General features: G+C 36.6%; 3 protein-coding genes across 3 annotated transcripts; 1 reads left to right on the top strand and 2 right to left on the bottom strand.

The window, feature by feature from the left end:
* Nucleotides 1-576: 576 nt before the first annotated feature.
* Nucleotides 577-1,478, bottom strand: LOC141820462 (putative WRKY transcription factor 24). The gene is made up of 3 exons (XM_074707788.1): nucleotides 1,300-1,478; nucleotides 1,070-1,210; nucleotides 577-981 (listed from the first exon to the last, which is right to left on the bottom strand). Exons 1-3 carry the CDS (start codon nucleotides 1,476-1,478, stop codon nucleotides 708-710), a joined length of 594 nt encoding a protein of 197 aa, XP_074563889.1. The 3' UTR covers nucleotides 577-707.
* Nucleotides 1,479-10,486: 9,008 nt separating this feature from the next.
* Nucleotides 10,487-11,366, bottom strand: LOC141820481 (uncharacterized). The gene is made up of 3 exons (XM_074707807.1): nucleotides 11,061-11,366; nucleotides 10,878-10,985; nucleotides 10,487-10,798 (listed from the first exon to the last, which is right to left on the bottom strand). Exons 1-3 carry the CDS (start codon nucleotides 11,364-11,366, stop codon nucleotides 10,487-10,489), a joined length of 726 nt encoding a protein of 241 aa, XP_074563908.1.
* A 2,255-nt stretch (nucleotides 11,367-13,621) lies between these two features.
* On the top strand, nucleotides 13,622-15,439 carry LOC141820480 (putative mitochondrial adenine nucleotide transporter BTL3). Its single transcript, XM_074707806.1, has 4 exons — nucleotides 13,622-14,043; nucleotides 14,169-14,472; nucleotides 14,541-14,969; nucleotides 15,071-15,439. The coding sequence occupies exons 1-4, from the start codon at nucleotides 13,622-13,624 to the stop codon at nucleotides 15,134-15,136; spliced, it is 1,221 nt and encodes a 406-aa protein (XP_074563907.1). The 3' UTR covers nucleotides 15,137-15,439.
* The last annotated feature ends 2,499 nt before the right edge of the window (nucleotides 15,440-17,938 follow it).

Raw genomic sequence — 17,938 nt, 5'->3', positions numbered from 1 at the left:
TACATATGAGAATTATTAGTACGTTACAAATGACGACTAGTATTCAATTGATTCAACAATTTGGATCACAAATTTATTTGTTATAATTTTTTTTATCTTTAATCAATTCTATAAGGATCTACCATTTCATTTGATTAATATCAATGACAGTCAGACGTAGTTAGTTAACATAATAAATTTATTTTGTCTAATGATCATGTAAGTTAATTCAATTAATATTCTAGTCACATAAGTTAACTCAATTAATATTCGCACTAAGATAAAAATCACTTATCTTTCTTTGATTTTTACTCAACTTACATTTTGTAAGCTTTTACAAATCTTTAAATCAAGCTCATGCTTAAATTATAATTAAAAATTCATATTTTTTGAATATTAGAGATCACATAATCTTTCACAATTCATTATCTTCCGGTTGTCCCATTCAACCATGAGATGAGTTTATGTATATTGTCCTAATTACACTTAGCTTAATATTTAGATTTCTTTTAATTTTATTTTATCCTTGATTTTTATTATTTTATATAAAAAGATCTTTCAGACTTTAAAATCATTAAAAAAAACTATAATTTCCAAATTTTTGTTAGAGAATCTTTTGAGCGTTACATTCTTTAGCGAAATACATTGTATTGCTTGGTGGTTTAGTCACTTTCTCAATCCACACACAATATATAACGTCAAGCAATCCACCAAAATCTTGCCTGCCATCAGAACCAACTCGGTGACGGCATCTTCCATGAACCAGGAACCGCGGGCGGCGGCGGCGGCGGCGGCGCCGGCGGCGCCTCCATGCTCTGCCACCAGTCCTGCACCGTCGTCGCCTCCACCTCACGAAGCCGAGAGTAGCCGTAGCAAACCTCCAGTGGACTGACGTGGTTGTGCACTCCGTCGTATGTAGTCACCACAAACTTCGGATCCTCACGGTCTCGCTCCACTCTCTTCTTCACCCCACAACCCTCTCTGGAGCAGCGAAAGTAATTCCTACAACACGATTAATTAATTAATATCGAGTTAACTACTGCAACCACAGACAGTTCGTATATTTATATATATACATACACATAGATACCTGGGATTTGGACTGTTCTTCACGGACTTCTTTCCGTACTTTCTCCACTTGTATCCATCGTCTAAGATCTCCACCTCTGACTCGGTTCTAAACCCAATCCGGCATCCGATCTCAGCTGATTTCATTCTCTTAGCATCGTTCCTGCATCGCAAATATGTACATGTTCTTAAAATCGTTTTGCGATAGTAATTCAAATAATAAGCTATGACAGAAAAGGCGAAGTTGCTTACTCGATGACACCATCAATTGGGCAAAACGGATCGCTGTAAGCTTGCAATGCTTCATGGCAGCCGGTGACTGCATCGTTGGCGCCGGGGAGGTTGTCCGAAGGAGAAGAGCGTTGAGGGTCGTCGAGGAGGAGGAAGGAGGACATGGTAGTGAGGAAGTGGTGGTCAAAAGTAGCCGCCATGACCTCATGTTACAAGGTTTCATGAAGTGAGTGGTGGTGGTATATATACACAGACTTGTGTAGTGATTGGTCAGCCATCGGCTATGAACTTTCTCACGAGGTGGGCAGAAGTTTCTTAGCATGTGTTAAAATGTAAGTCATCATATATATATATATATATAATCATCCATAATATTGAAAGTTGAAGCATAATAAAGTTGTTTATTATGGTGTTAATTTGTGACAGATGTCATCATGTAATCAAATATGGGGGAGAAAAAATTTGTAAATCTACACAATTTTTTTAAAAACGAAATTAATAGATGTAATTATATTAAGTTAGTTTTAATGCAAAGTAAAAGCTCAAGTCAAACTTTGGCAGCTGTTGGAGTAGGGATTACTCTACCTATTTGATGACGAAGTTTCATAGGCACGTCCATTTTAAAAATTCTTTTACATAATATATAAATTTTTTATAAAAGAAAAATAGAATATTTAAGGTTACTAGTTTTGTCCATTTTAAAAATAAAAACATCAAATAGAGCTCTTTTATTTTGTTTCAAAACTTGAATGAGTTTTCATGTTAATTAGGTAGAGATGGGCTAGTCTCAATTCACTATCAAAAAATTATCAATTAAGGATCATAAATTAATGATTGGATAAAATTTTGATCGTTAAATTAGCAATTAGCAATGAAAATTTTAAATACATCTCTATTTTGGTAGTTGAATTTATATTTGATCGTTAAATTAAATTAGCAATTTTAAATACATCTCTATTTTGGTACTTAAATTAGCAATTAGCAATGAAAATTTTAATCTCTATTTTGGTAGTTGAATTTATATTTGATCGTTAAATTAAAGATCAAACTTATTCGGTAACTAAATTTGTGATCGATTTAAATCCAATCGTTAAATTTAGAGATCGATTTTATTTTGGTCTCTAAATTTAATGATCAAATTTAAAATTTTGATTGCTAAAATTTAACGATTGATTTTATTTTGATCGTTAAATTAGCGAACGAATTATAAATTTAAACCACTAATCGTTAGCAATAAAAGTCATAACAACCGACTAAACTGGTCAAAAATATATTACTCATGAACTTGATGTTGGGTTGCAAGGGTGCAAACATAGTCCCACATCTAAAGCACATGGAAAAGATTATGGGTTTAAAAGGATGGAAAGTATCTCCATTGACATGAGGTCTTTTGGGGAGAGCTCAAGAACAAAGTCATGAGGGCTTAGGTCCAAAGTGGACAATATCATACCATTATAAAGATATTTTGATTCCATCGGTTTTAACACTTGAGTCGATTGAAGAATTAATCCAATCAACTGAGAGCTTTTGATTGTTGAATGAGCCTTTGATTGTTGGCTTATAATCAATAGTTTTTGGATTTTAATTGACTCGATTGAATTTCAATTAGTTAAATCTTTCTAAAAATAGACATTGGCTAGTTGTCGGAAGTTATTATAAATAAGCACTGAACAGATTTTCTCTCGGTAATTGTACACAAGTTTGATAATACATTCCAATAATTGAGTGAGAACGTTTGAAGACTTTTACGGACTCTAGCAATATCTTCTTTCTTAATTTTACATACAATTCAACATTTCTAATTAAAGAATATATATTTTGTTCGAGGGTTTTAATTTCCACCTTCGAAAAAGGTGATTAATAGTGACATTATAAGAGCAATTCACCCTTGTTTTAGATGTGTGCCTAAGCCCTCATAGTTTTATTTTTGGGCTTTACCCAAAAGGTTTCATTTCAATGGAGATATCTTCCATCCCTTTAAACTCATGATCTTTTCCATGTGTTTTAGATGTGAAATTATGTTTGCACCCTTACAACCCAACAGATATTCAATCAATATATTAATTGATTGAGCAAAGTCAAATATGTCAAGATTGATCGAAAACTTTACTAAAAGTGGGAAGTCCAATAGCTAGTTGGCAAGAGAAATCGAAATGAATCACAGTTGACTAAACACTTGGTAATCGAAAGTCCAATAGAGAATTGATATGATAAGAAATTCAAGTGAGTTATGAATGACCAAACACTTAGCATGAAGTCAAATAGGTCAAGGTTGGCTGGATACTTGACGGTGGAGAAGTCTAAGTGGGTCATGGAGGACTAGACATTTAGTATGAGACGAGAACTCCAAGTAGGTCATGGAGAATCGGACACTTGATACAAGACAAAAAGTACAAGTGAGTTGTGGAGGACTGGATAGTTGGTATGAGACGAGAAGCCCAAGTGTATCACAGAGGATCAGATACTTGGTAGAGACGGGAAGTCTAAGTGGGTCACTGTTGATTGGATACTTAGTGACTCAAGAAGTCCAAACAGGTGAAGGAAAATCGAATATTTGGCAAAGTCCCAATAAGTTGAGGATGATTGGATATTGGGCAACAGAAAATCCTAGTGTATCACAGAGGATCAAATACTTGGTAGAGACGGGAAGTCTAAGTGGGTCACTGTTGATTGGATACTTAGTGACTCAAGAAGTCTAAACAGGTGAAGGAAGATCGAATATTTGGCAAAGTCCCAATAAGTTGAGGATGATTGGATATTGGGCAACAGAAAATCCTAGTATGTCACAGATGATTGGATACTGGGCAGAGGAAGTCTTGGTTGGTTGAGATCAATCGGATATCTGACAAATATGCGAATTTAATCTTAAAAAGGTTGAAATTAGAGTTATTAATCGATTGTTAGAAAGTGACAATCAATTGACAAACTCTAAATCCAGAATTCCAAGTTTGCAGCGTGATCAATTGATTGGTAAGCACAACAATTGATTGCTAGGGTTTAGCAATCAATTGCTCGAACTTTACATTGAGCAGAATGCTTCGAAATAGATTGGTAAAAAATAATAGATTGGGGCAATCTATTACAAGTAACAAATAGTCATTTTGTAGGTTTAAATGGTCAAATCCGATGTGACAATCGATCAATGAATAAAGCCAATCAAATGGTAGGTGGAAATTAGCCCGAACAACAATATTATAAGTAGAGTTTTGTTTGAAAAAAAGGTTGTCGGTTCTTGAGAGTTTTGGAACAAAGTGCTATTGCATTTATGGATCAACAAAAGGTATTTTCAAGTAACAAGGAAGCATCCAAAGTAAATTCTTCATTGTAAAGTTGTTTTCAATTTCATTTGTCTTTGTATTTATTTTCTTATTGCGTTCTTGTAAAAATAAGTTGTAAGAGACTTTTTCATCTTCAGAAGGTATCTAAAAAAGAGAAGATTATAATGGTAATAGATCGCTAGAACTAGACCTTGGATTAGTTGCCTTAAAAGATGGATACCAAGTAAAATCTTGAAGTTGTGCATATGATGTCAAGTTTGAGTTAAATTTTTTGCTACGCATTCAAACGACAAACACAAGATCGAGATGAAGCGAACAAAGCTATCCACCTCCTCTAGTTCACACTAATCCTAACAATTAGAATACTATTCTAAATCATCAATTCAACTTATTCCAATCTACTAGAGACCTATATTTCCGTGGATGACCAATTATTTTGTCAACCATGGCATTAGTGGATTATTCTAAATTATCAATTGACTGATATGATAACCTTCAACTTGGTCACTGTTGATATGATACCAATTGTCTCGAAGTCCTTAGTCGATTTATATCCCTAGGATTTATGTTGCAAAAATAAAGTCAATCAATAATTATTAGTCAAATTCATAGATAACAATCAAGTCAGAAGTCAATTTAGAAGACTTAGTTGACTTATTTTGACATCTAGTCAATTGAGCCCATGAAGAAACCCTTTCTATTTTGCATTATCTACATAGCTAACTAGTTGACTAATCCTACATGCTGGTGCTTGACCTTAAGTAATCTTATCTAATTCGACCTAGAATACATATTCCCTAGTTGAGTCGACATTTAAATAGAAAATTTCTACCCAATAGCTAAAATACAATTCGTGTTGGGTTGTAAGGGTGCAAACATAGTCCCACATCTAAAGTACATGGAAAAGATCATGGGGTTAAAAGGATGGAAAGTATCTCCATTGGTATGAGACCTTTTGGGAAGAGCCCAAGAACAAAGTCATGAGAGCTTAGGCCCAAAGTGGACAATATCATGTCATTGTAGAGATATTTTGATTCCATTGATTTTAACAAGTGGTATCAGAGCGAGACCGCTCTTCATCGGACTAATCGCCGAATGAGCCATGATCCAGATCTAATCATGCGGTTTGAACCTTAAACAAAGGAAGTGGGTGCTCCCGTGTCTGAATCAAGAGGACCAGACACCAGGTGAGAAGTCCTAGTAGGTCGGGTGGACCGAGGGGCAAAAAGTCATAGTTGCGACTAGTGGGAAGTCCTAGTAGGTCGGGTGGATCGAGGGGCAAAAAGTCCGATCCTAGCTGCGGCTAGGTGGGAAGTCCTAGTAGGTCGGGTGGACCGAGGGACAAATAGTCCTGGTGGGTCGAGGATTCAGACATCAAAAATGACATTGAGGGGGGTCTGTGGTCCTTTGTTTGAGGGGGGAATTGTTGGGTTGCAATGGTGCAAACATAGTCCCACATCTATGTTGGGACCAAGGCGTTCGCTAGAGGGGGTGAATAGCATTTTTCAAACTTTCTCTGCGAGATTGTTAGCGGAAGCAAAATAATAATAGTAAAACACAAAGATCAAACGCAAACCCGGTTATTTACTTGGTATCCACCTTAACGAGATGACTAATCCAAGGATCCACACACGCAGCCGATGATTCCACTATGAAACTACCTCCTTCTCGAAGCACACTTCGAAGGCGGAGAAACCTTTACAACAGAGTTCCTTCCTCGTACAAGATTTGTAGTGAAGTTTAGGAGGAAGAGAAAGAGTTTCTACAATGTCAGAGAGCTGTCAGGAAGATAAAAGAATCAGGTATTTTTCTTTGCGACGTTGAACGCTCTTTTTATAAAATTCAGTGCACCAGTCGACTGCTCCTAGGCCCAATCGACTGATGGGCTTTAACGGCTATTTAATACGTATTTAATTTGTCAGTTGTCGCCCAACGGTAGTCTATCAGTCGACTGCTCCAACACCAGTCGATTGGTACCAGTCGACTGTACCTTTCGACTAATCTTTCTGTTTAACCCTAGTCGACTAGAATTCAAACTTCAGTCGACTGATACTTCTGAACTTGGCTGTGTGTTTTTCGGATCAACCCTAGTCGATTGCTAGCAGGGCCAGTCGATTGACCAAGCTGAAAACTCCCTTTTTCAGCTTTTTCTTCATCCTTTAGCCTTGACACGAGTCTTCAAACGCCTTCCACAAGCCTCATGCACTTCCTTGCACTCGCTTGAGACGTTTCCCTCGACTTTGTCGTGCTAAGTCTTCTCTTGCCAAGAGGCCTCGCCTCCGGGACTTCGTCCTTTACCAAGAGGCTGCGCCTCCGGGACTTCACCAAATGCCAAGACTCCATTCCTGAACTTTCCTGTGAACTCAAGTTACATATGTTAGATCACAAACATTGCCTAACTTAAACTAATTCAGCCAAACATTAAAATCCAAATCACTTGAGGCAAAATTGCCCTAACAATCTAAAGTACATGAAAAAGATCATGGAGTTAAAAGGATGAAAAATATCTCCATTGGTATGAGACCTTTTGGGGAGAGCCCAAGAACAAAGTCATGAGGGCTTAGGTCCAAAATGGACAATATCATGCCATTGTGGAGATATTTTGATTCCATTGATTTTAACAATTCGAACTCTCATTTGATATTTCTTCAAGTTGATCCACTTCATTCCTTGAGACGGCAAGTCTCCATCCTTTGAATCCTAATGGGTATGGATTAATTGAGCCTAACATCTCTTCAAACATGTAGATGACCTATTCTTAATTGAACTTGCTAGGAGATTCATCTCTGAGGCTTCTATTGGCCAGGCTTCTATTGGCCAAGAGATTTCAATCGGACTTCTTGCTAAACATTCAGTCTTCTCTAACTCATTGAGACTTTACTTGCCAAGAGTTTATCTAGATATACTGTAACTTTTCAAACTCTTCACTTGTCAAACATTTAAGTACTGTAACTTTTCAAACTCTTTGACTTGTTGAAAGTTCCCTTGGCAAGACTTCATACTAGATATACTTTCAAACATGCTAAGATTTTGCCTAACCCCATTACAACCACAATTAATGTCAAGATCTTGTAACACAAACCTAAAGTCTAGTATCATTATACTTATAGTTATTTCCACACCCCCCCCCCCCCCCCCCCCCATTTCATATTTCTTATATACACACAAAATATTTTTAAGCACCAAGAGAAAATAATTTTTATATTCAGATGGCGTGCCATTCATCCTTCTTTAATTTTGCCGAGACATTTAAATATATCCTAGCTACATTAATACATGGAGTGCAAGAAGAAATGGTCTGACTGCCTGACAGGAAGGGAATCTAATTGAAAATGAAATGAAAATAACAATGGGCAAAAAGTAAACAGAATGGCACTCTCAGTCGCATGACGTACTATATAGACAGCATGCATGAGTCATTGGCATGGCAGAGTCTGTGTGTGTCATTCTCATCAGATAAGTATAATTATATATGATATCTTAGTTTGGACACGTATATAAACTTAATTACTACAAGTAAACTAATTAAATGAGCATGCATTTTGCATGCATGTTTTAGTGGCGGCATGCATGCATGACGTACGTCTATGCGTCTAGCAGATCGAGACAATGAGGCGGAGGCAGCAGCTCCGATCCTTCGGCTAGTGCAGTGCATGAGTTGCCTACGGAACTAATTAAGCTTGAGAACAAATTAAATGCGACAAAGCCTAACTTTTTGGATTATTGCATGCCACCTGGATGCATGGCTTCTGCAGACGACGAGAACAGATAAGATTTTATGTTGGCACTGATTATGTCCGTAGTGCTAGGATATATATATATATCAAGTCAATGAGGATCTGTTTAGATTTTAAAAAAAAGGAAAAATATTATTATATATAGATGAATAAATACATAAATGAATATTATGTGTTTAATTTATCATTTTATTTATTTACTGTAATGAATAAAATGAATGGAGAATTAAAGGAATAAAATGGATAAATGAGTTGTGGATAATTTGGGATTCTAATTTGTTTAATCTATCCTATTTACCTACCTAACTCATCTAGCTTTGATTATTAATTTATCTGAATTAAAAAAATCTGACTTCTTGGCCTACCCTTTCGAGCTAGCTAGTAGGCTTGCATAGCACACTTGTTTTGTCCGACCTGATGCTCATCTAGTTTTTAGAGAACCCAATAATTTGAATTGCTCAACACCTTGACTAGCTAATCCAACTAGATATCTTGGCCCAATTACACGCCTTGACTGAAATGACTAGCTGACTCAGACCAACTGAACCGTGTGGCTTGCCCGGCTCTGCTACCAATCTATTTGGCCAACCATGACCTACCAATTTGCTCGATCGGTAATTAAACTTGGCCTTCTCTTCTTGATTAGCTTGCCTAGCCTGCTTGATATGTTAAACCAAGTGGCCAAAATCATCTAGCTCAACTAACCCAGATGGTAACTATTGGATCGCTTGACCCAATTAGCTATCCTAGCCCATCTAGATTGATTGTCCTAATTAATTGGTATGCTCAAATCGACTGAATTGTGCAACCCACTCTACTCTACTGACCACCCTAACCTAACTTGCTCAGTTGGCTTGCCTAGTTTGCCATGTTTGTCCAACTAAGGTGTTCCAAACCACTGAGCTTGACCAACTCAGATGGTTCGAATTGCTTAACCACTTGGTTGCTCGGCTCAACTAGTTATCCTGGCCCATGTATATTAATTGACTTAACTGGCCACTCAGACAAATCAAACCACGTCTTGCTTGGTCCTACAAACCATATATCCAACCTATTTGGCCTACCAATGACCTATGGACTAACTCAAACTGGTTGACCTATAGGCTCACCTAGCTTGTCCTACCCAACCACTCGATCAACCCATTTGGTATGTTGGTTCTTTGAATTATCTGTTCTGCTCTCGATTAGTCCAACCAACTTAATTAAGTTGATGCTCATGAGATGAGTTCAATGTTGGAGCTTGTTGATGAGTTTAAATATTTGTGGGTCTGAAGTTCATGAATTAGCTAGCTAACTTGTATGCATATTTATTATTTCTTATGGAATCACATATGAAAAATATTTTCTTGAGCTTGAGAGAATTAATTTTGTGTAATTTAGGTGGAATTAAAATAATGGATTAGAGAGATGCGTCAACTATTCAAATTTTTATAAATTTTAAAATATTTATTCTCTCTATAATTAGAGATATCAATATTTTTCAATCCAAATAATTAACATTGAAAGATGCACTAAAGGGTATGATGAACAATTGCCATAACATTCTCAATGCATGACAGCACAAGGTGTTTCATATATATATATATATGGTTATTTTGATATATTTAATTAAAACATTTAAATTATATTTTACTTGTATTTCTAATCTGTGTATTAGATATGCAGGGTGGGTTTTAGCATAGTGCACATAGAGCTACTCAATAACATTAATTGAATCGATTTGTGCTCAATAACTCAATGGCTTATGTTGAGTGTTGAAGTTTTGGAAGAGCTTGAAAAATACTACATAAAGAGGAACATTATATATATATAAGTCGTACATGAGTTATCTTGATTTAGTATATATAATACAATTCCTAAATTTATATCCATGTGGATATGTAGGTGAAAGAGAATCTCTTCCCATACATATTTACAATTTCAATAATTATGATTCATTATAAACTAACTTCTAACCTCAAAATTCCCAACGTGAAACGGAAGACTCTCATTCACAAGAGTCTCCTTCCCCGCCTCTTTTTCCTTTCTTTCTAACATTTCTTTCACATTAACCAGCCTACCACGCATGCAATTGGTTTCCTTCTGTAATATATATGGTTCAAGCAAGACAACCTCTTCAATGATTTAAACTTGGAATAAAATAGATTTACATTGTAGTCGTCAAAGTGACGCGATCAGGAGCACAGAGCAGAGTTAGAAAGCATTGCTAAACTGACTGGTAAGGGAGCCCTTGAGGTTCGAAAACAATCCATAGAGAGAATATTGCTGGAGGTTGGAGACCTCGTACCATGAATTGAGAACAGCATCGTGCTTATCGGTGCCTGAGAACGCCAACTGTATGCCTATGCCGCAATCGATGGAACCACCCTGCGACGTGCAGCTCGACGTCTTGATCGCGCATTCTTGGCCGTGGAGGCAAACGAAGGACTCGTTCCCGGAACACTGACTGCAGCCATCTTTCTTCCAGTACAGGTTCACAAGCGTGCCCTCCTGGAACTCAAGGACCTGAGCGAAATGTCTCAGTGATCGATGTCGACGTTTACGTACGTTTCCAAAGGGATTCTTTTGGTCAGAACAAGCATACCAGCGTGAAGCCGGTTACCATGAACGAGCTATTGCCGACGAAAGTAGGGAAAGAACGCGCTGCATATTTCCGGCCGGAAAATGCAACCATGTATCCGCCGCTACTTATCTGAAAAAGACGACGATCCGATACAGTTTACTGTATGAATCTGTTTGTTCGTTAAACTAAGGATCTAATATTTACCAAGGTGTTGGCGCTGACGTTGACGGTGAGGAGAGAAATCTCGTCGACCTTGGGGCGAAAGACGGCGAGCTGGGCGCCGTTGGAGGAGAGGGGGAGACGACTGTCGCAGGGGGAGAGCTGCACGTCGTTGGAGAAGAAGGACTCGCGGCCGGAGAAGGCGATGCCGAAGGTGAAACCGTCCCATCGCTGGATCTTGGCGTCGTCGCAGGGGGTGAGCACTTCGTTGTGGGAGTCCGCCTTCGCCGTTCCTGCGACCACCAGCACCACCACCACTAGGTGTAGCATCCACGGCGCCGCCGCTCGCATTTCTCCGGCCATCTCTTTTTCTAGTTGATCGGAGGATGGACGAGGAAGTACCTATATACGCTGCTATTTCGGGCGCTGAACCAGAAATGCATGAGAACGTGCGATTACATCCACTAACTCGCTCAATTATAGGAGAAAGATTTAGGGTCTAGACACGTTTCCTTTCCTAAAATCAGCTTCATTAAGAATTAAGATCATTAATTATTTTTTTTAGTAATATTTTGAATACTTTTTAATTATTTGAGAAATAAATAGATAAATGTATAAAAATTTAGAAAACAAAGAGAAAAAAAAGATAGTAATCCATCGATAATATAAATTCAATATATAAACTATGTGAAAGTTACCATGAGTACCCGGGAGCATACATAGTATTAAGTTTTTAAAATCTTTTTTTTAGGATTTAAGTTTTAAAGCCATGTTTGCAAAATCGTGATCTTGGATCATGACCTCCAAATCGATTCTTGATCATAGGATTGATAAAAGTTTTCAAGTTTTGAGAGGGACTTATAATATATCAAATCTATCAATAATATTATGTCGCTTATTTTTTCAAACAATGATAAATTTTTGGATGTCTATTATTTGACATTATGACAAATCAACAATGTTAGTACAGATGGGTTTAAATCCTTATGGTTTTATTCTTGGACTCTCTCTAAAAAATCTCATATGCCATTGGAGATATCTTCCATCCTTTTAATTAAACTCATGATCTTTTCCATGTGTTTTAGATGTGGGACTATGTTTGCACTCTTGCAACCCAACAAACAGGTCTTTAGAAGATCATTTTCGATGTTTCTGTTCTTATCAAAAGTTTCAATAACTTTTGCTACGTCGTCAATTGCTTTGTTGGCCTTTAAACTGAGTCATCATCTTGTGAACCAGTAGAATATCTCGTGGTTGAATACAATTATTTTGTGATATGAAAATATAAATATTATTGAGTGTTATTGTGCTAGAATGATAGTTAAATTATTAATTAATTTAAAATTATTAATATAATAATGTCATTTATGGTATCGAGTGTCGAAGATTACATGCATATACAAAATTATTAATCTATTTATATACAAATGATCTTTTTATTATTATTTAATTATTAATTATGTACCATAAATTTTTTAAGAGTTTTTGGTAAGATCGTATGATTCTACGATCAGATCCCAACTGATCCTCTTGATCCCAAATTGATTCTGCATAGGATCACGATTCTACAAACTATGATTTAGAGTTTAGGATTTACACTAAAGAAAGTGAAAATTAAAAAAATAAATTAACACTATTGCTTACGGGATGCTTATGAATGCGTGTGCAGGATAATAAAACTTTATGAAATATCATTAATTTTAAAAGGGTGAACTTTAAGAATGATCAGTACTCTTCATTTAAAAAAAAAAAGATTGTTTAAAAATAAAAGGGTATTTTGAGTATGAAATAAAAGATGAGACACTGATAAATTTTATACGAGGAACATATATTCTTTAAATAAAATAGATTAAAAAAATATCTTTTTGATTTTCTACCGAGACAAAATTTTATGTTAGATGAGTCATTTGTCACGCACCTTCAAATTAAACTTAAATATTTTTAAAAACTTTTCAAGTGTAATTAAAATCCATACATGTCTCATCCCAACCAACCGAGATTTAAAGGGCACTTAAAACACTTACATATAAATCGACCACCGTAATCCAAGAAACTGGACCACCTTTCAAAAATTTTACTTACTTTAACCCCGCTCGTGCTATTATATTTATAATCGACAGTTTCTGTTGCATTAACATTTAAAAAAAAACAATTATATTGTACTCAATCACCGGTTTCACAACGACAAATTAAATATATAAGATTCTCTAAACAGTCGGTCAGCTCAACTGCCACCACTTCATTAATCAATCTTCCTTCATAAATATTTTCTCTGGTTAACAATAACTCAAGTTTTTTTTTGGAATAATGAATCTCGTATTGTTCTTAAATATCAAGCCACGTGACAATCTTTGTTGAAGGATCTAATATTTTATCATGCAACGTGTATTTTTATATATTATCACTCGCTGCCTCTGCAACACATGTAATGACCTCGCTGGTTTCCAATTCACGGCTTCTCCCTTCCCGGAAAATCTGACGTGAAGATGCTTAATTCCTTTCGGCAAGGCTTCAGGTTTGCTTTGGTCAATCAGTCCTGGTCCCCACCCTAATCGCCATTAATACCCACCATGGCTCCCTTGTGATTCCGCAGTTGCATTGCTCTGATGAACATGTCTGCTCTGTGCTTGTCAGAAACCGGCACGGGAAAAGATTCGAACCTTTTGATGGAATGCCCACGAGAACTGCTCTCTGTTTCCCGCTGGGTGTCCAAGATCCTGCAGTCCCATCTCCCCGTCAAGCCTGGTTCCACTTCAGAGTTGAGTTTCTTGATCACTGTGAGGAATGTGGCTGCCGGTGCTACAATTGATGTAGCTAGGAGAGTTGGACACGTCCTCAAATCTGAAAAAGTGGCAGCCACCGTCAGGGGTGGTGGTTCTGGTGGAGGAGGAGAGGAGGTGGGGGAGAGTGGGAGTGCCAGCGGCGGCGGAGGACTGAGTTCAGATGGAGGCACGGCTAGACGGAAGGGCTCGTGGAATGACATGCCTAAGTTTCTCGTTGCAGGTGCAGTCTCCACAATGATTTCCAGGTTCGCTCCCCCTGTGCTCATGCCGTGTTTGTTTCAATGCGTGAACGAATCATGCGACTTTGCGTGAAGCTTAGCTTCTTCCTCTTCTTCTTCTTCTTCTTTTTTTTTGGAAAAATTATGCGCAGGACCTGCATAGCTCCGCTGGAGAGGATTAAGCTAGAGTGCATGGTGCAGGGATCGAAGCGTTCTTGGCTAAAGATTGTTCAGTGTATCTGGGATTCTGAGGGTTTGAGCGGGTTTTGGAAGGGCAATGGGCTCAATCTTCTGCGCATGGTTCCCTCCAAGTCCATCAATTTCATCGCCTACGACATGTATGTGGGTTGGCTGCTCCGCTTGGAGGGGAAGAACAGAATCACCAATCATGACAGTGTCATTGGCGGTGCCATCTCTGGCCTCCTTTCTACTGTCCTATGCATTCCTCTGGATACAGTAAGTGACATTGATGCAACCACAGCTTGTTCACGCTGTGGCAGTAAGTGATCATGCTTCCCTGATAGGTAAGAACAAGACTGGCGGCTCCGGGCGGCGAAGCTCTCGGAGGGGTGGCAGGGTGCTTATGCAGTATGGTTCAGAATGAAGGCTTCTACTCACTGTACAAGGGTCTGAATGCAGCCCTCATCAGCATGGGGCCATCGAGTGCAGTCTTCTACCTTGTCTATGACATCCTTAAGAACTCACACCTTTCCAAGATGAAGAAGGACACTAGCGGTGAGAGGAGTGATCAGTTAGGTCCTGTGAGGACCTTGTTGTATAGTGCAATTGCAGGGGCTGTCTCCGAGACAGTGACATATCCTCTAGAAGTCATAAGGAGGCAGCAGCAACTCCAGCAATCCAGCAATTTGCGGTTGTCTTCAGCCTTCATCGATCTTGTCAAAAGAGAAGGAGTGGAATCTCTCTTTGTAGGTCTAGTCCCCAGCACTCTACAGGTTTCTGATAATTTTTTGTGTCCTATAGTCATGTTTCAGACGTAACGATATAATTCTTTGCCATAGTTCCATCAGTAAATATATTGTCGTCGTTTGTGCAGGTCCTCCCTGCTGCGGCATTGAGCTATTTCTGTTATGAGATGATGAAAACAATTTTGAAGATTTAGTCGATCGTGTAACTTACACGTGCATGGGAAACAATTGTCTTTTCGAGCATTAATGATATGTAGTATGAAATGTCTAACATGAAATCAATATGACATACTCAACTGTATGCCTGTGGATCCTACTGTATGAATGTGGAATCCACTGCATGCTATGTCATGTTGATTTCATGTTAGACTTTTTCATGCTACATATCATTGCTCTATCTTCTCTTCAGCAAATTAAAAATAAGAATAAAGTAATAAAAGAGAAAGAACGAGAAATGAGGAAATCACATAAAAGAAGTTTAAAAGAAATTATGATAAAAGATTAACAATATTAAATGTAGAAAATTATGATCTTTGACTATCTGTTATTCTTTAGACTCTCATGAAATGTGTCATTTTAATTATGCACTTCTTTCTTATATTTATTTTATATTTTTATGTTTATTTTTGAAATTGTTAATCAGCAGATTAATGTATATGATATATATGTGCATAATATTGGTGGAGTTTACGCAGATAGTTAGTTTAATTAGTTGTTGTTTATATTTTTTTTTGACATTATTCATATAATTGTAATTAATTTTATGACAACTCTGATTGATGAAACTCAGTTGATTAGTTAGAAATTATCAAACACCAACATTCTTGAGAAGATAATTATTTTTTGTAGTTATCAAGTAGTTTTTTGATTTACCTCCTCACAGATGGTCATAATCTGAATCGGTCATCTCAGCGGCCCTACACGATCAATCTCACGATCATATGTGAGAAAGTAAATCGAAAAATTACAATTAGCAACTACAGGGAACAATTATCTTCTCAATAATGTTGGTGTTTGACAATTTCCAACTAATCATCAAGCAGAGTTGTTATAAAATTACAATTATATGAATAATGTCAAAGCAAATTAAAATATAAACAAAAACTAATTAAACTAACTACATGTGTAAACTCCACTAATATTATGCACATATATATCTTATTATACATTAATCTGAAGATTAACAATTTCAAAAATAAACATAAAAATATAAAATGAATATAAAAAAGAAGTGCATAATTAAAATGATACATTTCAGGAGAGTCTAAAGAATAACAGATAGTCAAGGTCATAATTTTCTATATTTAATATCGTTAATATTCTCTTATCATAATTTCTCTTAAACTTCTTTTATACGATTTCCTCATCTTTCTCTTTTTTATTGCTTTATTCATATTCTTAATTCAATTTATCAATCAATTCACAAATACATATGATAAATGATTTACAATTTGTCTAATAAGGATACATCATGTATATTATATGGATGAACAACTTACAATCTATTTAAAATGAAATGCATATATATGATGAATGATTTTCAATGGGGTAAATGAACTTGCAATCCATTTGGTAAAATGCATATATCGTATGTATGCAACTCTTCATTACGATGGAGCCAAAGCTTTAAATTATAAATAATCATACAATTCTTAATTAGGGGGCGAAGTCGAAACTCTAAACTATAAGTAATCATGCACCTCTTAGAGGGTAGTGACGAGTAGTCACACAACTCCTTTAGAGGGTAGAGCCGAACCTCTAAACTACAAATAGTCATGTAACTCTTTTAGAGTGCGAAACCGAAACTCAATACCTCAAGTATTGCTGATACAATGGAGTCTCTTCTGCAAAAAGGTGTAATCCGCCACCCTAACGGTCCCATACTGATACAATGGAGTCTCTGAACTGACACGTAGTTGCTGATGGAATATCAAGTGGCTATAAAACAGGAAAGAGTAGAATTAGTAATCTTATAAGAAAGATTAGAAATATTCGAGAGACAAACAATTAAGAAACCAACACACCCCAGATCTTGATGGTAGTTGTCTCTCAGGTCTAGGGCCTAACTTCTGCATCCACTCGCCTTCATGTATTGACTTCATTTCGGTCTTAAGTCCCAATCTCAAGTTCTAATCTCAACACTCACTCGGTATCACGTGCCAACCTCATCTTAATCTCGAGTCTCAACCTCAAGTTTCGGTTTTAGCACTCACTCGGCATCACGTTCTGATTTACAACTACCTATTAATAATTTTAATTATTTTTTCATATAGATATAACATACGATAACGCACCTTGAAATATGGCATATAGTGCACCAATGACTCTATGCTTAAACTTTGAGTTAAACACCTCTATTAGCAAGTTTCTCTTTTTCTTTATTATTGAACAAGTTAATTATCAAGGCTTGAAATACCTTGAAATTTACAACTGCCTTTCTTTAATTAGAAATTTTAATTATTTTTTTATATAGATATAACATACGATAACGCACCTTGAAATATCGCATATATAGTGCGCCAATGAGTACTCTATGCTTAAACTTTGCGTTAAACACCTCTATTAGCAAGTTTCTCTTTTCTTTATTATTAAACAAGTTAATTATCAAGGCTTGAAATACCTTGAAATTTACAACTACCTTTCTTTAATTAATAATTTTAATTATTTTTTATATAGATATAACATACGATAACACACCTTGAAATATCGCATAGTGCACCAATGACTATGCTTAAACTTTGAGTTAAACACCTCTATTAGCAAGTTTCTCTTTTTCTTTATTCTTGAACAAGTTAATTATCAAGTTGAACAAAACAACTAAGTTGATGGAATAATCAACGTAACTTGAATGTGCATAGCAAGTGGGAGTGAATCAATCCCCTTTACATTCCATTCCAACACACCAAATGCATTTATATTCAGAAGGGCATCTACATTGTGATGATGCGGCATCATGTATAAGGCAACTTTACTCATGCATAAGTCGATGTTGTGAA

The sequence above is a fragment of the Curcuma longa genome, unplaced genomic scaffold (genome assembly GCF_044706935.1).
Source record: "Curcuma longa cultivar G26 ecotype Majalengka, Jawa Barat unplaced genomic scaffold, ITB_CL_G26_1.1 utg3290_np1212_1714210_RagTag, whole genome shotgun sequence".
Taxonomy (NCBI): domain Eukaryota; kingdom Viridiplantae; phylum Streptophyta; class Magnoliopsida; order Zingiberales; family Zingiberaceae; genus Curcuma; species Curcuma longa.
Note: the sequence above shows the minus strand (reverse complement) of the source record. Positions and strands in the feature narration are given on the sequence as shown.